We start from the raw sequence: 26,211 nt of genomic DNA, 5'->3' as shown, positions 1-26,211 counted from the left end.
AGAGAGGCTTGATTTTCTTTCTGCTAAATAACTTGCAGCATATATACCATCCTAATATTACAGCTGTATAACTAGCATGCAGCTTAATCATTCATAACAGTTATGCAAAGCCGAAAAAATAGAACAGTGCGTCGCTGGTTATTAATCAGGAATTTTGAGAGGAGAGCAACAAATACAATATAAATCAGACAAGGAATAATGTGGTGGTAGGTAAAGATAACAGACTTACAAATCTATGCAATTACAACAGCACAAACATCTTCCTATAGTAATTTTAATTCACATTCTTCTGTGTTTCCATGGACAGAGGCCAGTACATTCCTTAACAGTCACTTTTAGCAAGCAGAGAAAAAGACTAACAAGGTCAAGAGCAGAAGTCCAGTTTAATGATTTTAAAGAGCTTTTCTATATCAACTGGAAGAGAAGATGAAAACTCATTTGGATTCAAAGGCTTAAAATGAGGGGAAAAGCTATATGCAAACTAACCTTCAACTTATGCTCTTTGCGGTTTATAATTACTGCAGTGATTTGCTGATCCATGAAAATAAGAATAGTACAAAGCAGGGATGGAACAGCAGCTGCAAGTAATGTCCACCAAGGATTAGATCCAAGAGGATCCATGATCCATCCCCGATTCTTACTTGTAGGCTGAAAAACAAAGAAAAAAAAAATCATACAAAATAAGATGGCCATCAAAAGAAAGTGGCTTATTCAAGTGGAACATAAATTCAAATGTTGCAAACACAGTTAATGCAGAATGTGTACTAGCGCAGCTTCAAAGCCAACTGTACTTATTTTCTCACTGGAATTTGGTATCTCTTGGATTTTCAAGTCTCTCAAAACTGCTATTCAGTATATAAGTGCAAGGATGCATGGCTGTTCTCAGTTTCATTACCTACAGCCTTGGTCTTTATACTCAGTCCACAATGGCTGACAACAGATCAGATATTCAGAATACCCCTAATCAATATACCTGGAAATTTGCATGCTTACTACCTCCATTGTATACAAATCTCTAGCACATGGTTATTAGGGATAGCCTGAAAACCTGGTTCACCAGGGACCCTGAAGAACTAGGAGTGAAGATCCCAGGGGCAGGAGTTTTCTACCAGCCCTCGGGACACACTTAGGCAGTCTGGTTTAACAATTTAAAAACTTGTCATACTTTACTCTATTCTGCTAATTCCTTGAACGGGACTGGCACCTGTAATAGTACTGCTCGCCCTTTCATTTAATTGAAATTATTTATCTGTCACTCGGCTAACTTGTAGACAACACTCTTCTTGGTCCAAAAGACTCCTTTTGTTTCCATAACCCTTTTGAGGTTTGGGTATTCTGTAAAATGCATTGCCTGCCTGTGGTTTTAACCCACCCCTACCCCCGCATTGATGCCCCCCCCGGCAATGTCCTCCCGCGCTGATGCCCCACAAAAGGCAGGAGGGATGCCAACTCCCTCCTACCATCTCAAACCCATCCTGTAAGGGCCCGGCCCAGCCCACCTCCCTCCCTTTAGCTTAAGCTAGGCTGGCCAGCCTGGCCTGGCCCACTCCCTCCCCATACCTTTAAAATTATTGGGAGCAGGAAGGGTGCTTGGTCCCTCCTGCTCCTCCAGCCTCCTGCGCAGCAATGACGGCCTTAGGCCACATCCCGAAGCATCATCTGATGAACGGGGAGGGGCCTAAAGCCTGATTGGCCGAGGTGCCTCGGGCTTCTCCCTTGGGAATGGCCTGGGGTGTCTCAGCCAATCAGGGACTTCCTTAGGGAGGAGTCTAAGGAAGTCCCTGATTGGCCATAGAACTATGGAGCCAGGGGCATAGCTAACAATGAACAAGCCCGTCAGTTAAAGTTCAATTTATTTGATATACTACCAATATAAAACCAAGGTTAAAATCTAAGCGGAGGGGGGGGGGCATTAAGACAAACAACAAGAACAGAATTATAATAATCAACAACAACAAATACAACTGGAAACAAGAGGAATGAACAGTAGGAAAAAAGGATATGAAGGGAAAAAACAAAAGGTAATATAAAATGACCCCCTACCCCCCCAAAAAAAAGCCCAAAATAAAAAAACCTAACACTAAAGATTGTAAGGAAAATGCCTGCGAGAAGTAGAGCGTTTTTAACTGGGGTTTAAATGTTGGAAATGATTTTTCAGTGCGAAGATAGAGGGGGAGCAAATTCCAGAGAGTAGGAGCCATGTCTGAGAAAGAAGAATTTCTGTGGACATTGAGACATAGCTGCCTGAAAGGAACAGACAGCAAATGTTGATGTGATGAACAAAAATTTTTTTGTGGAGAATATCGAATCAAGTAACTAAATAGAAACAATGGTAGTCCACTAGACAGAATCTGAAAGGATAAGATGATATATTCAAAAGGAATGCGATATGAAATAGGAAGAATATGTTCAGTTTTAAAGAGAGGGGTAACATGGTAATATTTAGAGTGGCGATAAAGCAATCTAATTGCGGTATTTTGCACTAATTGTAACAAATTTAGCTGATAAATAGGAAGACCGATAAGAATAGAATTACAATAATCAAGTTTAGAAAGAACTAAAGAATGAATAAAAATACGAAGAGAATACAAATGAAAATAAAAAACCCAATTGAATAGAACAAATTTGATGGAGAGCAAAAAAGAAGAGGAAACTATCTTCGAGATACAAGCATGAAAGGATAAGGTATTATCAATTAACTCCCCAAATCTTGGTAATAGTTGTAAATTGAATGGTAGAGACACCTTTCATGCAAAATTTAGATGGATTTAAGAATGGAGAGCTTGAGGAGAAGAGCATTACAGTGGCTTTCTGAGAGTTAATTTTTAGTTTGTTAGATGACAGCCAATCAGCAACTCTATCCAGTTTAGCAGAAACTAAGAGACTGAAGAAGATTCAAAGGAGCGAGATATATATTGAATATAGGTCCCAAAATAGAACCTTGAGGAACTAGAAAATGTACTAGAATAATGAACAGTTTATATACAGTTGGATAAATATGATGGAAACAAATGAAAAGTAGACCCTTTAACTTGCATGTCATTCAAGCGATTAAGACGAACATTGTGATCTACCAGATCAAAAGCAGACGTGTCAAGAGAGAAAGAACTACATCATGACCACTATCAAGAATTAGTCTTACATGATTTAAGAGGCCTAAAAGTGTATGCTCTGTGGAGTGATGTGAAAGAAATCCAGGACTGCCCCCACTGTTAGTCCTATCAAGTCACTCCTCCCCATATACATGTGGTCCGTATCTCTCCTCTACTTCCTTTCTACTGTAGTACTTCAAATTTCTATAGCACTACTGGACATACGCAGCACTGTATGCAAAACAAGTATGAGACAGTCCTTGCTCAATTGAGCTTACAATCTATTCAAGACACATAAGACAAATAAATGGTTATTTATTCTGAGAATGATTAAAACAAACATGGGTACTGAACAGGTGAATGGCAGTTAAGAGATAAAACCACCCTCAAAAAATGGCTAGTTTCGAGTAGGGCCAAGGATGTAGCATGATGTATCGACTTAACAAGTCTATTCCAGGTATTTGGTACTGAAAGATAAACAGAGTCTAGAGTTAGCTGTAGAGAAGAGTACAGATAAGAACGACTTACCAGATGAATGGAGTTTCTGAGGAGGGGTAAAGGGTGAGAAGATACCAAGGAGCTGCAGAATGAATGCACTTGTAGGTGCAGAGCACTATTCTTCCTCCCTTCAATGCATACCTCCTAATCTTACTCAAACCAAAAAGGTCAAAACCAAGTCACCAATTATTTGAGGATCTTGAAGACTTTAATCATTCTTCTTAGTTCCAGATTACTTTTTTCCTCAACTGTAATACTTATTGGCAAAATCATCAACTATAGATTCACTTATACAACATAAGTGATTGCAGTACCTTTCTTCATGTGTTTAAACATCAAGGGCCTGATTTTCTAAAAGTGCGTCCCGAATTTAGGCAGCTGTAGGCGTCCTACAGCTGTCTAAGCAGCCAATCGGGATGCATGTTTTTAAAAAAAAAAAAAATGCTCCCCAGGCAGGTCGCCTATATTGAAGGCGAGGCCCGCAAGACACCTAGGCCCTGATTCTGTATAGGACGCCCAGGAGAGGCGTCCTATTCAGAATCGGCCTAAACTAAACCCCAATTCTGTAACCCGGTGTCCATGTTACAGACGCGGGTTAGAGAATCGGGTTAGATTAGACACGGCCCGCTACACTTATCGCGGCAAGGGATCTCTCTGCCGCTATAAGTATAGCGGGCTGTGGCCCCCTGACCGATCGCTGGCAGGAGAGTGCCCAATCCCTCCTGCCCGAAGACGCACACCCCCCCCCGGCGCTAACAACCCCCACTCCACCAAACCTGTTCTTACAGATGGGTCTTGCACGTCGAGCAAGCAGGCACGCCTCGTCGAAATGAGGCGTGCCCGCCCCTTCCTGGCCCATCCCGACAAAGCCTAAGGCCTGATTGGCCCAGGCTCTAGAAGCCTGGACCAATCAGGCCTTAGGCTTCGGCGAGATGGGCCGGGAAGGGGCGGGCCCGCCTCATTTCGACGAGGCGTGCCTGCTTGCTCGATGTGCAAGACCCATCTGTAAGAACAGGTTTGGTGGAGTGGGGGTTGTTAGCGCCGGGAGGGGGTGCGTCTTCGGGCAGGAGGGATTGGGCACCCTCCTGCCAGCGACCGATATTGTCGGGGGGGGGGGGAGATCGGTAATGTCGGGGGGGGGGCGGTCGGTAGTGTCGGGGGGGGGGGCGGTCGGTAGTGTCGGGAGGGTGCGTCTTTGGGCAGGAGGGATTGGGCACCCTCCTTCCAGCGATCGGTCAGGCTGCGGCCCGCTATACTTATAGCGGCAGAGAGATCCCTTGCCGCGATAAGTATAGCGGCCACGTCTACTTACAATGTAGACCAGCATTTTGCTGGCCTACATTTTAAGCTTCTCATCTACTAGGGAGACGCGTAGGGCCGCCTAGGTTCAGCCTAAGGCCCGCCTAAGGCCCTTAGACGAGCTTAGGCATCTTGCGGGTCTCCCTAGGCTCCCGGAGGCGCCTTCAGGCCTGCCTGGGGAACATTTTTTTTTTTTAAACGTGCATCCCGATTGGCTGATTAGACAGCTGTAGGACGCCTACAGCTGCCTAAAATCGGGACGCACTTTTAGAGAATCAGGCCCCAAGTCATTTTCCTTGAGTCTTACCTCAAACTTCTCAGGAACCTGAAGTTTAGGAGAAGGAACTCCTACAAGGTAATCTATGACAACCATTGTGACAATGGTTAAAAATATAGCAAAGTCACTGATTGTAGATCGCACCTAGACGCAAACCCATAAAAAAAATATTAACAAAATGTAGTCAGACGATCATATTGTGAAGAGTAATAGTACAATAATTTCTACCTTGGGCAAGCTGTTTGGTCTGCTATGTTTTGGGGTTTTAAAAAAATATATAAACAGGTAAATAGTCTAATTTTTTTATTTAAAAAAAATGCCAGATGCAGCATGAAAAAACAACCCAAAACAAAAAAAATATGGGCATTCAGTGCCACCCTATATAGATAGGGGGCAGCACTGAATATTTGTAGACAGCATTTGCCACCAGCAACTATAGATTTTCCCCTATATGTATAAAGTTTATCAAAATTTAGGCACCAAAATGTAGCATGCTGATTGTGAATTCTAATATGACATCTGGGTGCCCAGATTCCCTTATAGAATTCTAGAATAAGTTTTTGTTCCTATATTTACACACATCCACCTATGCCCTGTCAATAACAGGTGTAAACATGCATAACTAATTGTAGCACTGTAGTGCATAGATGACAGCATTCTATAATATGATATTCCAAAAAGACCAACTCCTCGTTCTCTACTTTAACATACGCAGTCCTGCATCTAAGATTGCAGTCACTACCACTTAACACAGGGTGATTAATCAGTTCATGAGAACCTCCTTTCAATGATTCAGGAGTTCACCTGAATATATCCACAGTCGTTGTGCACCCTAGAGCGCACTGCAGGGTTTATCCACAAACATCATATATTATCATCCTGTATATAAACAATAATTTAAATTCAAACATGCTCTGTGCAAACTTAAAAGTACAAAAATCAAAAGTGTTTAAATATCAACTCACTTAAACCCTTAGTTCAGTACAAGAGAAAGTTTCTACCCCAAACAATCATCAATAACGGTAGAAACTTATCTTCATATTATCCACAAGTGTTCCGAAAGGAGGTAGTACTCTAATCTTAGCATGTAAATGGAGCTTACATTTAGACACTACGATTACAGAATAAGAACGACAGTAGTAATATTCAGCCACAATTCATTCAGTTAAGTGGTTTAAACTGGCCTAGTTAAGCTGCTTAACTATATGGAGAGCAGCTGAATATCATTAACTGGGAGGGCAATTCTATAAAAGGTGTGCCTATTTTTAGGTGCGAAGAAAGCACCTGACTGGCACCTACTTTCCTTTATAAATACTAACTTTCAAATACATATGTCACTACTTACACCAACCTCAGAGCTGGTGTAAATACTCAAGGCTAGATTACCAAAATAAAGGTCATAGTATTGTATAATTTATGAGCGTAACTGTGCACCTCAGTCATGTTCCACCGATGAATATGCCTATCTTCAAACTATGTGCCATTGAATTTAGGTATAAATAAATAAATAGAAATACTCCACTTACAAGCTAAAGAGCACTAACACAATGGAAGAAAAAGGCCTCAGGTATTATTACGATACAAAAAAGAAGGCAAAAGATGTCAGTAAGGACTCTATGAGTGTGTCTATCAGCTAATCACTACTAACAGACCAAACCACACAAATACCAAATGTCAATTGAGGAGTAGGGACGCTCTCAGTGTGAGGTTATTAGCGACGGGAGAACAAACTCCAGCGCTTCCACTACAAAGACGGAGGTGAATCACCCCGCCTGCACACCATCATCGGGCGTCCCTAGTGTGCAAAATCAACTGTGCAGAATTAATAACAATAAATAAGTCACAAACAGTGAACTAGTGAGAGAGTGAATCACACTGAAAACCCACTCATAGAGTCCTCCCCAGCCTAATCCCCAAGATACAAAATGAAACCACAGCCAACTTAGCTTTTAAAGCGAGCCAAATGAAGTCAATGAGAATTGCAGGAGACCAGAATAGTCATTGGATCAACCGGTTTCGGGTGAAACCCTTCATCAGGATTTTAAGGCTGGAGCAGAACCGGCTGGGAGGGAAGCAGGAGAGCCCGCAGAGGCAACTGACCGGGCTTAAAAGCAGATCCAAAATGACATCAGACACTTTCAACCAATCAGAAACAAAAAAGAAGAAAAAACAAGGAGGAGTCACCAAAAGATCAAACAATAGTATTCCACTCCACACATTCATTGAGGCCCCCCGGAATGACCGTGCCAAGCTTAAAAATCCAATGTTGTTCTCTCAATTGAAGTTGTGTCGTTCTGTCTCCTCTGTAGGTATCAGGAATCTGTTCCAGCACCATCCATGTTAAGTGTTGGAACTCATGGCCCAATTGTAAACAATGGGAGACCATAGGAGCCGACTCGACAGCCTGGTGAAGTCTACTCTTGTGTTCCGTCAACCTGGTTTTGATCATTCTGCATGTGCGACCTACGTAGGATAACCCACAGGGGCAATTGATGACATACACAACCCCCCGTGATTCACAAGTGGTGTGACTCCTTAACTGAAATTCCCTGTGGGTATGAGGATCATGCCAACAAGACGCAGCGATAGTATTTGCACACATGGAACAACGCCCACAAGGTAGATGAGAGCCAGGACTGCTCTTAGTGACACGAGTAGACAACAAATTTTTTAGATTCCTGGGGCGCGAGAATGCAATGAGGGGGGGGTTCCTGAAAGATAGAGTGGAAACTCAAAACCTGCCAATGTTGTCTGATGAGGGCAGCCATTTGTTGAGCCCGAGGGAAATATGTGACCACACATACCTGACGTTCTGGATCAGAACGCTGAACATGATGAAGCAATAGTTCAGGATTAGCATGCCGGGCACGTAAATAAGCCCGTCTGATAGCTTTGAATTCTTTATTTGAAGATGGTGATAACAGCGCAGACTCTTCTGAGTTTGTTACGGCTAAAAACAATTGGTGTAGCCTGCAGCTTATAAAACTGGAATTACATAGTATGTCCCTTGTTGAATACATTAAGAATCATTACATCCCTCGAGGTTTAAGAGTTTACAAGCCTCCTGGCATGTTTACTAACAAGGAGACATTCCTACATAAGTGGGCGGTGATCCTGAATAAGTGTTCACTGGACCCGATGGTCTTATTGGTGGACACAATTCGGGAAGCGTCTCAGGAAGTGACCCAACAGGCAGAGGTTTTACACAGCAAGTTAACCACTGATTCCATTATGACACCTTTGTTTACCCAGAGTTTACCTGAGATCCAGGCTTCTTTAGAGCAATATCGTATTAAAATCAAAGCGGGTAAGATAAAAAAATTTCATAGGGATGCCAACGACTATGCTAATGGACAGGTTTACAAATGGATGTCCACGGTGGACTCTAGTCAGGTGGGTTCATCTAATACCTTAAACACTGAGGATAGCTCTTCCTCGAGCGATTCCGGCGCGTCGGGTGCACGCTCTAGTGCTTCGCGTTTTTTGGGGCGGGGCAACAGAGCGGGCTGAAGACGTGGCAGGGGTCGTCGGGGTCTATCCGACCGAAATCAGGGGTACGGACACAAACACCAGTGTAGGGTCAAATCAACCGGTCACACGGCTCCAGGCTTCGAGAGGAGGGCAGCAGGTTTAACCGCGCCCTCTCCTGCTGTTACCAATATCAGCTTTATTAATGAAGGTTCCGCTGTTATCAACATTTCTGGTTCTGATCTTTCTTTGACACAAATTCAAGTATTAAATAAGGGTCTTACTTTTGTTCCCACCACTAATTTTGATTCATTCACTGCACATAGAGACATTGCTCGGTTTGTGAGGAATCTCCAAATAAAATTGTTTTTTTCGGATAAAATCAATACCACCGATGGTTCTCTGTTCCGCGCAAAGTCTCATTGGGTTCCACCAGGGAATATAGACCCCCATATCAGAGTGTTTAGGGATTTGATGTTCAGGGAGGTCAATCGTATGGCAGCTGGTGGAAACCCTCAGAGGTATACCAATTTAACCCGGGTTCAGTACCAGGCGCTTCAAGCACTGAGAACTGATCCTACCCTGGACATCAAACCCGCTGACAAGGGAGGGGCCATTGTTGTCCAATCTACTACTCAGTACCTAGCTCAAGTACAGGCCCATATTACCAACACGGCATGGTACAGAAGGCTTGAGTCTGACCCCTCCCTCGTCCTACAAGCTGATATTGCTAAGGTGGTCCAAACTGCTCTTGAAAAAAACATGATTACCAAAACTGAGGCGAAGTTTCTCACCCAGACCCCTACTCGCACTCCTCAATTTTATACTGTCCCCAAGATACACAAGTCTTTGCACAACCCTCCGGGCAGACCCATTGTGTCTTTGCGTGGGACTGTCCTAGAGCCGTTGTCCAAGATGGTAGACCACTTTCTCAAACCTCAGGTGGTCAAAGCCAAATCGTTCATTTGGGATACCACCCATTTCTTAAAAAGTATCAGAGCACTTGAAGTCCAGTCCACTGATTATTTGATAGTCATGGATCTTGAAGCACTTTACAGCAACATCCCTCAGGCAGAAGCGTTAAAGATAGTGGAAAATAATTTGTCTGCTTTGCCTATTGATAACAGAATCCCTGCTTCTTTTTTGCAGACTTTATCCTCTTTTGTTCTGCAACGGAATTTTTTTGAAGATCAAGGAGAATTTTATTTACAGACGCATGGGGTAGCGATGGGTACCGCCATGGCTCCTAGTGTTGCTAATCTGTATGTGTCTAATTTTGAGGAGTGTTTCCTTTACCAGTCCACTTGGATGTCTGTCATCTCGGTGTGGTTTCGCTTCATCGATGATGTGTTTTTAATATGGACGGATTCCTTGGCTCGTTTTCATGTGTTTTTGGATTGGCTTAATTCAGTGGATACTCATTTGAAGTTCATTGCCACTACAAGTGCTATTTCAGTGACTTATTTGGATACGGTGGTGACTAAGAGTGCGGGAAAGTTGATAACGTCTGTGTTTAGAAAAGTGACCGACCGGAATACCTATTTACATTTTACTAGTTGTCATCCTTTCAGACTTAAACAGGCTATTCCGGTCGGTCAATTTTTGAGAATTCGCCGAATTTGTTCTTCTCTGGCTGAATTCAAAATCCAGGCCAGAGATTTATCTCAACGTTTTTTGGAAAGAGGATACCCGGAGTGGACTATCAGACGGGCTTATTTACGTGCCCGGCATGCTAATCCTGAACTATTGCTTCATCATGTTCAGCGTTCTGATCCAGAACGTCAAGTATGTGTGGTCACATATTCCCCTCGGGCTCAACAAATGGCTGCCCTCATCAGACAACATTGGCAGGTTTTGAGTTTCCACTCTATCTTTCAGCAACCCCCCTCATTGCATTCTCGCACCCCAGGAATCTAAAAAATTTGTTGTCTACTCGTGTCACTAAGAGCAGTCCTGGCTCTCATCTACCTTGTGGGTGTTGTTCCATGTGTGCAAATACTATCACTGCGTCTTGTTGGCATGATCCTCATACCCACAGGGAATTTCAGTTAAGGAGTCACACCACTTGTGAATCACGGGGGGTTGTGTATGTCATCAATTGCCCCTGTGGGTTATCCTACGTAGGTCGCACATGCAGAATGATCAAAACCAGGTTGACGGAACACAAGAGTAGACTTCACCAGGCTGTCGAGTCGGCTCCTATGGTCTCCCATTGTTTACAATTGGGCCATGAGTTCCAACACTTAACATGGATGGTGCTGGAACAGATTCCTGATACCTACAGAGGAGACAGAATGACACAACTTCAATTGAGAGAACAACATTGGATTTTTAAGCTTGGCACGGTCATTCCGGGGGGCCTCAATGAATGTGTGGAGTGGAATACTATTGTTTGATCTTTTGGTGACTCCTCCTTGTTTTTTCTTCTTTTTTGTTTCTGATTGGTTGAAAGTGTCTGATGTCATTTTGGATCTGCTTTTAAGCCCGGTCAGTTGCCTCTGCGGGCTCTCCTGCTTCCCTCCCAGCCGGTTCTGCTCCAGCCTTAAGATCCTGATGAAGGGTTTCACCCGAAACCGGTTGATCCAATGACTATTCTGGTCTCCTGCAATTCTCATTGACTTCATTTGGCTCGCTTTAAAAGCTAAGTTGGCTGTGGTTTCATTTTGTATCTTGGGGATTAGGCTGGGGAGGACTCTATGAGTGGGTTTTCAGTGTGATTCACTCTCTCACTAGTTCACTGTTTGTGACTTATTTATTGTTATTAATTCTGCACAGTTGATTTTGCACACTAGGGACGCCCGATGATGGTGTGCAGGCGGGGTGATTTACCTCCGTCTTTGTAGTGGAAGCGCTGGAGTTTGTTCTCCCGTCGCTAATAACCTCACACTGAGAGCGTCCCTACTCCTCAATTGACATTTGGTATTTGTGTGGTTTGGTCTGTTAGTAGTGATTAGCTGATAGACACACTCATAGAGTCCTTACTGACATCTTTTGCCTTCTTTTTTGTATCTTTTTAAGCACCTTTTGGCAAACGTATAGGAGTTTATAGTTCAGGTATTATTACGGCAGAGCCGAAGCTCAAACCACCTCCACCCACATCATTGGCCAAAAAAACTTCCGAAGTAAATGTGCTACTGTCACTACTCTAGCAGCTTTATCAGTGATATAATAGCTTTGTATCACCGATACCTACATACTTTAAAAAGCTGCTAGTAATCTTAGTCCTGCTAGAGTAGTGGCAGTAGCACATTCACTTCGGAAGTTTTTTTGGCCAATGATGTGGGTGGAGGTGGTTTGAGCATCGGATGAGGCCTTTTTCTTCCGTTGTGGTAGTGCTCTTTAGCTTGTAAGTGGAGTATTTCTATTTATTTATTTATATTTATTGACCCACTTCCATGATTACAAATAGATTAGTATTCTCTACCATTGAATTTAGGTGCCATTTTACAAAATAGCGCATAGCTGGAATGCATGTATGTCTTATGTGCACACATATATGCATATACGCCGATATTTTGGTCATTTTCATACATACTTAGTGACTAGATGTTGGTGCCCTCTTTATAGAACTACCTTTAGGACATATAGTTGCCAGTGGTACGTGTTCAGTATAATGTCACTGAAAATTCACAAAGGACTTGTATGTCTTGTGGGTGCCATTAAACAAATAAGATCAAATGAATATTGGGCCATACACACACTCCAGCCATACCTCACTACTACACTGCAATATCCATTTAATTACTACATAAGCTAAAGGTATCATCAAGATCAGTGAATAAGCATGTGTACGAAGCACACAGCAGGGAGGTTTTCTATTCCAGAGTGAAATTTGATCAATAGTTAAAACATGAAAAAATAATTCAATAGCAAATGAAAACCAGTTGCTTTGTGATTACCTTGGTAGGAAAATAACTTTTGGTCTTGAACTGTTTGAGGAAAGCAGACATAAAAAAAGTTGTGAAGAACAAGATGACAGACCAGAAGAGAACATCAGGAATGTAAGGACCATGATGACCACATGCAGATCCAACAAATACGCCATGAAACGTTTTGCATTCCTGGAAAAAAAAAAAAAAAAAAAATTGTCGTTTCTTTTACAATTTATCCATAAAGACACCCAAACCAGTTTACAAAGGATATATATGTAACCCCAGGGTCTAGGTAGCTGCCTCAACCCTTTCAGGATGATGGCAAAGGGGCATACAAAAATATTTATATGAGACCAGGGCCGAGGCCAACTTCCACGCTGGAGGCCCACGGCAAGCATGTACCAGACAAACTCCTCACTCCTTCTAGAATCCAGACCACATAAGATATTGAACTGCCAATTAAAAACTTTACTCTTCATTAGTGAATAAGGCATTCCACTTGAATGTTTGCAAATGTCAACCACAAGTTGAAACTTATGTACAGTATCTCCATATCTCCAGTCCTTAAGGTGAATGTTCAATTGGAAGGGGAAAATCCAAAGACCCTTTCTGGAGCCTTAAATCCCCTCTGGGGCTGTAGCAACTACCATTATACTACCCCCTAGAGAATCAAGGGCTGCCTTGTCTTCTATCATGCTATGAATCCAGAAACTACCAGAAAGCACAGTTACTTACCATAACAGGTGTTATCCAGGGACAGCAGGCAGATATTCTCATGTGGGTGACGTCACAGACGGAGCCCCGGTACGGACACTTCAAAAGTGCATCACCACTTGGATTTTAGAAAGTTTGCGATAGCCCACACTGCGCATGCGTGAGTGCCTTCCCACCCGACGTAGGTGCAGGGTCCCCCAGTTCAGTAAGCCAGCTAAGAAGCCAACCAGGGGAGGTGGGTGGGTTGTGAGAATATCTGCCTGCTGTCCCTGGATAACACATGTTACACTAAGTAACTGTGTTTTATCCCAGGACAAGCAGGCAGCATATTCTCACATGTGGATGACCTCCAATTCTGGTGGGAGAGTTGGCCTTTTAGGAAAATAAATTTTGTAACACTGACTGGCTGAAGTGCCCATCCCATTTGGAAAAGATTCCAGGCAGTAATGTGAGGTGAATGTATGAACCGAGGACCATGTAGCAGCTTTACAAATTTCCTCAATAGGGGTAGATCGGAGGAAAGCTACTGAAGCTGCCATAGCTCTAACTTTATGGGCTGTGACACAACTCTCCAGTTGCAGCTCAGCCCGAGTATAACAGAACGAGATGCATGCAGCCAACCAATTGGATATCGTTCTCTTGGTAACCGGATACCCCAACTTGTTAGGATCAAAGGAGATAAAAAGTTGAGGAGATGCTCTATGAAGCTTTGTTCTGTTGAGATAATAGGCCAAAGTTCTTTTGCAATCTAGAGTGTGAAGTATCGTTTCTTCTGCATGAGAATAGGGCTTAGGGAAAAAAACTGAAAGCACAATCGATTGATTGAGATGAAATTCAGTGACAACTTTTGGGAGAAATTTTGGATGTGTGTGAAGAACCATTTTATCATGGTAAAAAACTGTAGAAGGTGGGGATCTGCCACTAATGCTTGAAGTTCACTTACACTTCTGGCAGAAGTGAGTGCAATAAGAAAAACAACTTTCCAGGTAAGATACTTAAGATGAGCCATAGACATTGGTTCATACGGAGGCTTCATCAACTTAGTAAGCACTATATTCAGATCCCAGACTACCGAATTGGCTTGAGAGGTGGTTTGACATTGAAAAGACCCTTCATACATCTGGAGACCAGAGGAAGAGCAGTGAGGGGTTTACCCTCAACTAGCTGAAGAAAGCTATAACAGCGCCGAGATGGACCCTAATAGATGTACCACACGAATAGGGAAGAACAAATTTTTCAATAGTCCCCCCTCAAAGAACTACTTAATAAATAAAAAAAAAAAGGATAGATGTTGGCATTGTCATCTTGAAGCAGGGACTTTAGATCATTTATTGTTCTATTGTCCATTTATTACGGCTTTCTGGAAATCAATTTTGGGCCAAATTAATAGTTTGTTAGAAAATTATGGGGCATTATCGTATGATACAGTATTATTTGGCATGTCTGTGAGGGCTAAGAGCCAAATATCTTCCAAAAATAATAAACTCTTACTTATTTTAACAGGAGTAGCCATACAACAAATAACATGCAATTGGAAAAATTGGAGTAGATTAAACTATAGTTTTTGGTGGAATTCAGTGTGTCATTTATAAAATGGAAAGAACATTAGCTCTTCAGAAAGGAAATCTTAATAAATTTCAAGATGTGTGGAGGGCCATTAACAAATTATTACAATAAATAAATATCATTTCCCTGGTTAGTACAAATGAAAAATGGGGAGGGGGGGTAATTTTTTGAATTTTCACTAGGTGCTTTGAATGAAAGGAAAGTCTTTATTATATGATATATGTGTTATGATATATTGAAGAGTTGGGAGGGAATGGGATTAAATATATTGAGTATGATTATAGAATTTCCTAGTGATATATTTAAGTTAAAATGATGTTACTTTTTGTTACATTTGATGTAAGTTATAAAAATAAAGAATAAAAAAAAGGAGAGGCACAGTAAATGTTCTCTTCAATAGATGTAGACTTGAGTCCCAAGTCAGACAAATGCAGAAGGTAATTCAACAGCAGGTCAATTGAGAGGGATGTTGGATCATGATTAAGATGCCACCAGAAGATAAACTAGTCCACTTTTGTTGATAACATTGTTGAGTGGCTGTTTTCCTGGAGGCATCTATTATACTTCTAACAGGCTGAGAAAGCCCAGCAGCATTCAGCCCGAGAGATACAAAACTGTCAGGTGTAATGGCAGAAGATTGGGATGCAGACGTGCACCTTGACTCTGCGCAAGAAGAGTTGGAAATATTGGCAGAGGCATTGGCTCCCTGGTAGTAAGTTGAAGTAGAAAGGAGAACCAAAGCTGCCTGGGCCACTGAAGAGCTATGAGAATCATGGTGGCTGCCTCCCGCTTGACCTTGACAAGTCTTTAGAATGAGAGGGGTAGGTGGAAACGCATAGAGAAACTTGTGTGCTCAATCCAGTAGAAATGCATCCGCCTCCAGGCGGTGAGGTGAGTAAAGTCTGGAACAGAACTGGAACAACTTGTTGTGGGGAGATGCAAACAAGTCCACTTGAGAAGTGCCCCACTGAACAAAGATGGGATGGAGAGCTGTAGAGTTGAGCGTTCATTCGTGAGCTTGAAGAATTCTGCTAAGCTTGTCAGCTAAGTAATTCTGCTCCCCCTGAATGTAGACTGCTCTGAGGTAGATGTTCCGAGCAGTCACCCAAAGCCAATCCTTTGAGCTTCCTGGCAAAGAAGGAGAGATCCTGTGCCTCCTTGCTTGTTTATAGAATACATTGCAACTTGACTGTGCAAAGCAAGAGGACTTGATTATGTATGAGATGCTGGAAAACTATGAGAGCATAATAAATTGCTCTGAGTTCCAGAAGATTGATATGGAACTTCTGCTCTCTGGTGGACCAATGACCTTGAGTCTGAAGACCATCCAGATATGCTCCCCATGTGTAAGTTGAATTGTCCGTGGTCAATACTTTTTGATATGTGAAAAAAACAGACCTCTGGAGAGATTTTAACAATTGTAAACCGTCCAGATGTTTGATGGTCGGTATATCAAACTGTAAATAAACTTGGATCATCCACCACTGAAGCGACCGAAGAGATAATGTCACAGAAATGTGTTCCGATAGAGGATCAGTCGCCTGAGACCACTGTGAAGCCAGAGTCCATTGAGGCGTTCTGAGATGGAGTCTCACCAGAGGGGTCACATGGACCATAGAAGCCATATGGCCCAGAAGAACCATCATTCGCCTGGCTGAAATGGTCTAATGCTGGTTCACTTGATGACAAAGTTGAAGTAAAGCATTCTGACGATCTTGTGGAAGGAACACTCATTTGTAAGGTGTTGAGAAGGGCTCCAATGTTCTGGACTCCAATGAACTGGAGTCTTTGAGATGAAAGAAGTTGTGAATTTGGAAAGTTGATCTCGACAACCAAGTTCTGAAGAAACAAGAAGATTTGGTTAATGGCAAGGACGACAATCGGAGAGGAAGGGCCTTTTATGAGCCAGTCGTCCAGATAGGGAAAGACTTGAAGACCTTGAGACCTCAAGGCTGCTGCCACTATGACCAGGCACTTTGTAAAGACTCTGGGAGAAGATGCCAGGCCGAATGGTAGGACCTTGTATTGATAGTGGTGATTTGCCATATGAAACCCTGGAAGCCGGGCGAATCGAGATATGAGTGTAGGCTTCCTTGAGATCTAAAGAACATAGCCAATCGTTGCGATCCAGGAGCATATATAGAGTGGCCAGGGACAGCATTCGATATTTCTCTCTGACCAAAAACTTGTTGAGGGCTCTGAGATCGAAAATCAGTCAGAGATCTCCAATTTTCTTCGCTATTAAAAAATAGTGGGAGAAAAACCCTTGATTCCACTGGTCGAGAGGAACTTCCTCGATGGCGTGGAGGAGAAGGGACTGAATTTCCTTAATCTTGGGAATGCTGGATTACTATAAATTCTTATATTTGCCATATTCAGCTTCAATGGTAAAACAGTTACAGACTTTACAAAACACAGCCCTAAGATTAATTTTCCTCCTTGAATAAATATGCCATATCCCCAGCCTACTTAAAGGTAAACTGGCTTTCTGTGAAGGCCTGCATTTTATCCAAATTTTACTGCCTTGTGTTTAAAGTGTTATATGGATTTTTGCTCCAACCTATTTGAATGATAGATTTATCCTAAAAGAAATAAGACTAAGGAAAAATCTGAACCCTCCTTTACCTACCCTCCAATTAAGATAGCGAAGAAACTAAAAACACTAGAAGGTCTGTTGACATTCCAAGCAGCAAAACTAGAGGCAGATGTTGTCAGACTCTTAAGAACAGGAAATCAAAACATTATTTAGGAAATACATCTCAAACTAGAATAACCCAAAGCCTGTCTTATACTAGGTTTTAAAATGTAATTCTCTGGAAATAGACAGATATTTCTCATTGTAATCTGCCTAAAAATGAAAGGTTACGGTGGAATAGAAACCAATAAATGCAATGTAATGTAAAATGTGCTTCCTAAATTTACAACCTTCTATCAAACCACAAATTCAACAGCCTTAATTTAACACTAACTCACACGTTAGAACAAATATGACCTCTATGACCAGTAGTATGTATATACATTATACTTCTTACTACAGAAATCCCTTCATCCCTTCTGATTGCCATTAAAAACAAAACAACTATAACTGAATTAGAAAAGGTACAATGACAAAAATTATAAACAGGATGGGATGACTTCCCTATGAGGAAAGGCTAAATCAGCTAAGGCTCTACAGCCTGGAGAAGAAATGGCTCAGGGGAGATAGGACAAATCTATAAAATACTGAGTGAAGTGGCATGGGTATAAATGAATCACTTGTCTACTCTTTCTGAAAACACTAGGATTAGGGAGCATATGATGAAGCTACTAAGTAGGAGATTTAAAACAAAACAGAGAAAATATTTTGTCACTCAATATGTAATTAAACTCGGATATTCACTGCCAGACAACATAGTGAAAGCAGTTAGCTTAGCAGGGTTCAAAAAAGGTTTGGACAATTTCCTGAAAGAAAAGTCCATAAGCCATTATTAAGATGGACTATGGGAAATCCAATGCTTATTTCCTAGGATAAGCAGCATAAAGTTCATTTTACTCTTTGGGATCTTGCCAGGTAAGTGGTGACATGGGTTGGCTACTGTTGGAAAAAGCATACTGAATATGATGGACCTGCTGTCTGTCCCTGTATGGCAACTCTTATAGAAACATAGAAGATGACGGCAGAAAAGGGCTACAGCCCATCAAGTCTGCCCACTCTGCTTACCCACCCCCTGTCTATGCCCTAATGACCCAATTTCCTTATCTTGACCCTCGTAGGGATCCCACATGGGTATCCCATTTATTCTTAAAGTTTGGCACGCTGTCTGCCTCGATCATCTGCACTGGAAGCTTGTTCCAATGATCAACCACTCTCTCTGTGAAGAAATACTTTCTGGTGTCGCCATGAAATTTTCCGCCCCTGAGTTTGAGCAGGTGCCCTCTTGTGGCCGAGGGTCCCTTGAGAAAGAAAATATCTTATGCATTCTATCATTTACTAATAAGGCAAGTTTTGGTTAATAATCATAAACAGTCTAATCTGGTCTTGCTTCTATTTTGTGAAAGAGATTGGTAACATTTAAAAATCAAACCCTGAGAAGAAGAAATTAGGTTCTTACCTGCTAATTTTCTTTCTGTTAGCTTGTAGACTGGTATAGTCCTTATAAATGAGTTATATGCCTCACTGCTACCAGCAGGTGGAGACTCAGCACAAACTTGTATATCAGGCTAGAATCTGCCCAGCAACTCAGTCTGCCGAATAGCCAAGCAGAATGTAGGAAAGACTTCAACTCCGAACAGGAGATGAAAAAACAACAAATACTTATAAACTACTGTTGGAACATGTCTAGAATTTAATCCTGGTATAGAAAACATCCCCACAGCTCACTAGCTAAGCCAGCTGAGCCATAGCCGCTGTTCTTACTTCTCAAGTTTCAAGTTTCAAGTTTATTTAACTCTTGATGTATCGCCTATTTTGAATATTCTAAGCGATGTACATAATATAATAAAACATAAAAACATTAATATAAACTTAAAAACATCAATTTTCAATATTAACTAACAAGAAAGCGAGGGGAATTCTAGAACCCGCAGAAAAAAACAAAATCTGCACGCGAGCAAAACAAAACCTTGCAATCACCGCACAAAGACCAACAAGGTGGGGGACTGTACCAGTCTACAAGCTAACAGAAAGAAAATTAGCAGGTAAGAACCTAATTTCTCCTTCTGTATCACTTCATAGACTGGTATAGTCCTTACGAATGGAACGTACCAAAGCAGTACCCATTAGCCCTTTCAGGACCAAGGGACATATTTGTCCCATAACTTTAAAATCCTATAAATTTTGATTGGGATAGTCTACAGTTCTAAATTTGATATGTACGGATTCCATATGATACTGCCTTTATGTAAACAAACTGGTTCTGACATTCATTCATTAGCGTCGTTGCCAGACTGACGAGAAGATTCACTTGCCACACTGTCCATAAGCCAGAAGTGTGATTTTTTAAATAAAAATAATGATATTTCACAAAAAAAATCAATTTTTTGGCATCTGCAAGCCCTTTTTACCATAAAAATGTCATCAAAACCACAAAAATTGGCCTACGATCCTTATGGTCCTGAAAGGGTTAAGGGTGGGACTCCCGAAGGGCCGACACCAGAACACATTCACTGAATACCGCATCCCGACGCGTTTGAACATCCACACGGTAGTGGCTTACAAAGGAATGCAGAGAAGACCAAACTGCAGCCTGGCAAATCTCCACTGGAAGAACCAGAGAAGATTCAGCCAAAGAAGCTGCCTGACCCTAGTGGAATGAGCCTTAAGAAGTTCTGGAACAGACTTCTTCTTCAGAAGAGAAGCAGACGCAATAATCTCCTTGATCCAGCACGCAATAGTAGTCTTAGAAGCGCCATTCCCCTTACGAGGACCCACTAGAAAGACAAAGAGATGATCCGAGTTCCTGATCTCCTGGGTCCTCTGCACATAAGAGCGAAGGTCCTGACTGACATCCAACTTGCACAGCTGTCTCTGCTCAGAAGAGCCCTCCCAGCTACCCAACACCGGGAGGGCCACTGCCTCATTGACATGAAAAGGAGAAACTATCTTTGGCAGAAAGGAAGTAACAAGCTTCAAGACAACCCGCTCCCTAGAAAACTCCAAAAAGGGAGCCCTACAAGAGAAAGCCTACAGCTCAGAAACACATCTAGCTGAAGTAATAGCCACATCTAGCTGAAATAATAGCCACCAAGAAGACCACTTTAAGAGCAAGGTCCTTCAAAGAGCAGTCATAAGAACATAAGAATTCCCGCTGCTGGGTCAGACAAGTGGTCCATCATGCTCAGCAGTCCGTTCACGCGGTGGCCCCCAGGTCAAAGACCAGTGCTCTAAATGAGTCCAGCCTCACCTGCGTACGTTCCAGTTTAGCAGGAACTTGTCCAACTTTGTCTTGAATCCCTGGAGGGTGTTTTCCCCTATAACAGACTCCGGAAAAGTGTTCCAGTATTTTGAATGTTTCAATCATATCCCCTCTCAGTCTCCTCTTTTGAAAGGAGAAGAGGCCCGGTTTCTCCAATCTCTCACTGTACGGCAACTCCTCCAGCCCCTTAACCATTTTAGTCGCTCTTCTCTGGACCCTTTCGAGTAGTACCATGTCCTTCTTCATGTATGGCGACCAGTGCTGGACACAGTACTCCAGGTGAGGGTACACCATGGCCCAGAACAGCAGCATAAACTTCCCCGATCTGTTCGTGATCCCCTTCTTTATCATTCCTAGCATTCTGTTTGCCCTTTTCATGTGGTAGGCTTCATCTATTTGTCGATCAGAACTCCCAAGTCCCTTTCCTGAGAGGTCTCTCCAAGTACTGCCCCGGACATCCTGTATTCTTGCATGAGATTTTTGTTACCAACATGCATCGCTTTACACTTATCCACGTTGAACCCTATTTCTCAAGCTTCATTATGTCATACTGCAGATCTTCGCAATCCCCCTGTGTCTTCACTACTCTGAATAACTTCGTATTGTCTGCAAATTTAATCACCTCACTTGTCATACCAATGGCCAGATCATTTATAAAGATGTTGAAGAGCACGGGTCCCAGCACCGAGCCCTGTGGCACCCCACTGGTGATGCTCTTCCAGTCTTAGTATTGTCCATTTACCCCCACTCTGTTTCCTATGCTCCAGACAGTTTTTAATCCATGTGAGAATTTCACCCTCAATTCCATGACTCACAATTTTCCAAAGTAATCATTCATGTGGAACCTTGTTGAACGCCTTCTGAAAATCCAGATATACAATGTCGACCAGGTCGCCCTTGTCTATCTGCCTGTTTACTCCCTCGAAGAAGTGCAACAAGTTAGTCAAACAAGATCTGCCTTTGCTGAAACCGTGCTGGCTGGTCCTCATCAGACCGTGTCCGTCAAGGTGATCAATGATGCAGTCCTTTATCAGCGCCTCTACCATCTTTCCCGGTACCGAGGTCAAACTCACCATTCTGTAGTTTCCCAGATATCCCCTCAAACCTTTTTTGAAGATCGACGTAACATTCACCACCTTCCAGTCTTCCGGAATCTTTCCCGATTTGATCGACAGATTGGCTATTAGTTGAAGCAGTTCAGCTATGGTCCCTTTCAGTTCCTTGATGACCCTCAAATGGATGCCATCCGGTTCCGGAGATTTATCGCTCTTAAGCCTATCGATCTGCCTACATATCTCTTCTAGACTGACCATCAACCCTGTCAGTTTCCCGTCTTCGTTTCCAGCATATAGCCTGATGGGTTCCGGTATGCTGCGAATATCCTCTTCGGTAAATACAGATGCAAAAAAAAATGTGTTCAGTTTGTCGGCAATTGCTTTGTCCTCCTTTAGCACTCCCTTTATTCCATGGTCATCCAATGGTCCAACCGCTTCCTTTGCAGGTTGTTTCACCTTAATATACTGAAAGAACGGCTTGAGGTTTTTCACCTCCTTGGCTATTTTTTCCTTAGTCTCTTTTGGCCCCTTTTACTGCCTTATGGCGCCTGCGTTGTTGAAGTTTGTGCTTATTCCAATTTTCGTCTGTTCTTGACCTTTTCCAATCCTTAAACAAAGTTTTCTTGTCTCTGATCGCTTCCTTCATCTCTACAGTGAACCATGCGGGTTCCTTGTTCTTTTTCCTCTTGGATCCCTTGTCGATAAGCAATATATAGAGATTTTACACCTCGGTGACTGTGTCCTTAAAAAGGGACCAAGCTTGCTTTTACAGTACTTATCCTCTTCTTAATCTTCTTCCCCACCATGAGTCTCATCCCTTCGTAATTTCCTTTTCGGAAGTTCAGTGCCGTGGCCATCGTTCTGGACCGACCCTGCGTCCAGGTCGAAGCAGATCATGTTGTGATCGCTGTTTCCCAGCGTCCCTTCTACTTCTACACCTTGTGCCAGTCCTCGCAGTCCATTTAGAATTAAGTCCAGAATTGCTTTTCCTCTTGTATTTTCCTTGACAAGTTGTTCCAGGAAACAATCGCCTCCAGCATCCAGGAACTTGGTCTCATTAGCGCAGCCGGAGGTGCTTAGGTTCCAGTCTATCCCCAATTCCAGTCTATCCAACGGTTCAAAAGTAGGGCGCACTAGAACTGACAGAATCAGATTCAGATCCCAAGATGGAACAGAGAGTCATACGGGAGGCTTGAGCAACTTGGCCGCCCGCAAGAAGCGAATCACATCAGAAATGGCAGTCAAACTCTGACCTTTCAATAACCCCCAAAAGGCTGACAAAACCACAAGCTGAACCTGGAGAGCACAAGCCAGTCCCCTAATCCAGGCCATCCTGCAAAAACTCTAAGATGTTAGACTACTCCACACGCATCACACCACTCCTCAAATAGATGCCAAACCCTCACATAAGAGGTGGAAAGCCTCCAAGACCCCAAGAGATCACTTTACCTGAATACCTCTTCTTACCTAGGCGATCCCTTTCAAGAGCCAAGCCATGACAAAAGGGATCCGGATCGAACATTGGAATGGGACCCTAAGTTAGAAGATCGTCCAATAGAGGCAGAGGAAGAGGATCCGCCACCAGATGCCTCACAAGATCCATGTACCACAGTCGTTGAAGCCAAGCTGGAGCCACCAGAACCACGAAGCCCGGATGGCAAATTATGCGAAGAACTCTGCCCACTAATGGCCACAGAGGGAACACATACAACAGCCCCTCCGTTGGCCCTGATTGAACCAGAGCATCCAGGCTCTCGACCTGACCGTCTCTGCGATGACTGAAGAAGCAGGGTATTTTGGCACTGATACTTGTGGCCATCAGGTCCATGAGGGGCTAACCCCAAGACTGCACTATCAACTGAAAAGCCACCGGGCTGAGACACCACTCTCTGGGATCTAGCACATGACAACTGAGGAAGTCCTCTTGAACATTCTCTACTCTACCCCAGCTATGTGGGAAGCTGATATTTCTTGAAGGTGCAACTCCACCCAGACCATCAGCAGAGTCACCTCCTGTGCCACCAAAGTGCTCCTGGTGCGCCCGATGATTGACATAGTCCACCGCCATAGCATTGTCCGACAGTACCCTGACTGACTTGCCCATCAGAAAGGACTGGAAGGCTAGCAACGCCAGACGGATGGTTTTGGTCTCCAAGACACTAATCAACCAAGAAGCCTCCTCCATGGACCAGGTGCCCTGAACTGAGTGACCTAGAAATTGAGCTCCCCAACCGAGAAGACTGGCATCTGTGATCAGCACTATCCACTACGGCTGATCCTGACTTGCCCCTTGTACAAGATGGGGGGTCTGGAGCCACCAACGAAGACTGCCCCAAGCTAAGCCCGAAAGTAGAACAGGGTGATCCAGACTGTGCCTCTGAGGCGACCACCTCCGAAGAAGAGCATACTAAAGAGGACACATGTGGACCCGTGACCACCTCACAATATTAAGGGAAGCCGCCATCGACCCCAAGACTTGGAGGAAATCCTGCACCCGAGGACACCAGGATGCCTTAAGCAGGCAAATCTGAGATTGCAATTTGCTTACCCGGGCCTCCGGAAGGAAGACCTTCCCGAAGGAAATGTCGAACAGCATGCCTAGATACTTCAGGCATTGAGGGAGACAGCCAGCTCTTGGCAAGGTTGACCACCCATCCCAGCGACTGCAAAAACTCCACCACTTGAGCCATGACCTGAGTGCTCTCCTGTAATGACTTTGCTCGAATCAACCAGTCATCCAGGTAGGGATGAACTAGAATGCCCTCTTTGCGCAATGCCACAGCGACGACCACCATCACCTTGGTGAATGTCCGAGGAGCCGTGGCCGACCAAAGGGAAGTGCACACAACTGATAATGTTGCCCTCAAGATCACAAAGTGCAGGAAGCGATGTTGGGGGCCCGAATAGGAATGTGCAATTAGGCCTCAGTCAGTTCTAGAGAGGTCAGAAACCCTCCCAGCTGAACCGCCAGAATCACAGAGTTTCCATGCGGAAGGAAGACACATGAACAGCACTGTTGATGCCTTCAAATCCAGAATGGGCCGAAAGGTCCTCTCTTTTTTTGGCACCACAAAGTAAATTGAGTACCAACCTGTGTCTCACTCCCGCGGGGGAACTTGAACCACCACGTGGTTATCCAACAATCTTAGAAGGGTCTGGCGAAAGGCCTGCTGCTTCCACACCACCTGCGAGGGAGAAGCGAGAAAACAATCTGGCAAGGAACAGGCAAACTCCAGAGCATAACTGTCGCAAATCACCTCCAGAACCCATTAATCGGACGTGATGTCTGCCCACCTTGGCCAAAAATCCAGCAGCCAGGCAGCCACCGGAACAAGATGGGCGCCAGCAAGGAGTCATAGGGCAGGACAGGCGGCAGGGGACATGGCAGGGGTGCTACCCGCACCCCGGCGGGCCCCATGAAAGGACTGCATGCACTGGAAGAACCTGCCTCTAGAGAGCCCAGGGGACTGAAAAGAGGCAGCCCCTCAACCAGGGTGGAAACGGCGGAAATCACGCCCACAAGCAGCACCACCTCGAGCCAGCAGCCCAGGCCTATCCTCAGGCAAATGAGGCACTTTAGAATCAATGAGAGTCTGAACCAACCTGCCTAGGTCCTCACCAAACAAGAAAGATCCCTTAAAAGGAACTTTGTCAACTTAGCTTTGGACGCCGAGCCCACTGACCAAGTGCAAAGCCAAAAAGTATGGTGAGCTGCTACTGCAAACGCCAACAACTTGGCAGAAGCTCTTAAGAGCTCATACATGGCATCTGAAAGATAAGAAGTACCCAATTAAATTTTTGCCACCTCGCGCTTAAGCAATTCCCAATCCTCAGTATTACAGTCAAGGATATATTCGGCCCAGCGAAAACACGCTTGAGCCACCAGCCCGCCACACATCGCCGCTTGGACCTCCAGAGCTGTCACATCAAAATTCTGTTTAAGGAGGGACTTACGCTCTTCCGGGTCCTTCAAGGCCGGACCACCCTCAACAGGCACAGTATGCCTTTTAGAGATGGCCGAGACCATCACGTCCACTACAGGCAACTTCAGTGTCCCTTTCCCTTTCAGAAATGGGATACAGGCAGGCCATGGAGTTCGGACGGATCCCCAAACAGGACTCATCCAAGCTCTATCCAGCATAAAAGGGGAACCCAGGAGTCCTAAACTAAATTCCAACAGTACTAAGAGGGGAGCCAATCTAGTTTTACCCACCTGCTATGGAGACTGAGATAGACTGAGTTGCTGGGCAGATTCTAGCCTGATATACAAGTTTGTGCTCCGTCTCCACCTGCTGGAAGCAGTGAGGCATATAACCCATTTGTAAGGACTATACCAGGCTACCAAGCGATACAGAACAAGCATTTGTTTCTTACAGCAGCACTCTTAAGACTCACCATCTAGTGCATATATAGCTGAAATCTTATTGATGCATAATCTTTCTACATAAAGAAACATTTCAAAGAGAAATAATGCTT

At 43.6% G+C, this 26,211-nt stretch overlaps 1 protein-coding gene across 5 annotated transcripts in view; it reads right to left on the bottom strand.

The window, feature by feature from the left end:
- SLC4A7 (solute carrier family 4 member 7) overlaps positions 1-26,211 on the bottom strand; it is a 363,361-nt gene that overhangs the window by 53,566 nt on the left and 283,584 nt on the right. For all 5 annotated transcript variants that reach the window (XM_033930147.1, XM_033930146.1, XM_033930149.1 and 2 more), the window contains 3 exons: positions 12,534-12,695; positions 5,197-5,310; positions 487-648 (listed from right to left, as the gene is read on the bottom strand). In XM_033930147.1, the coding sequence (XP_033786038.1) occupies positions 487-648; positions 5,197-5,310; positions 12,534-12,695 (438 nt within the window). The remainder of the gene's footprint in view (positions 1-486; positions 649-5,196; positions 5,311-12,533; positions 12,696-26,211) is intronic.

This window comes from Geotrypetes seraphini, chromosome 2 (genome assembly GCF_902459505.1).
Source record: "Geotrypetes seraphini chromosome 2, aGeoSer1.1, whole genome shotgun sequence".
NCBI classification, from domain to species: domain Eukaryota; kingdom Metazoa; phylum Chordata; class Amphibia; order Gymnophiona; family Dermophiidae; genus Geotrypetes; species Geotrypetes seraphini.
This window is presented reverse-complemented; position numbering and strand designations above follow the sequence as displayed.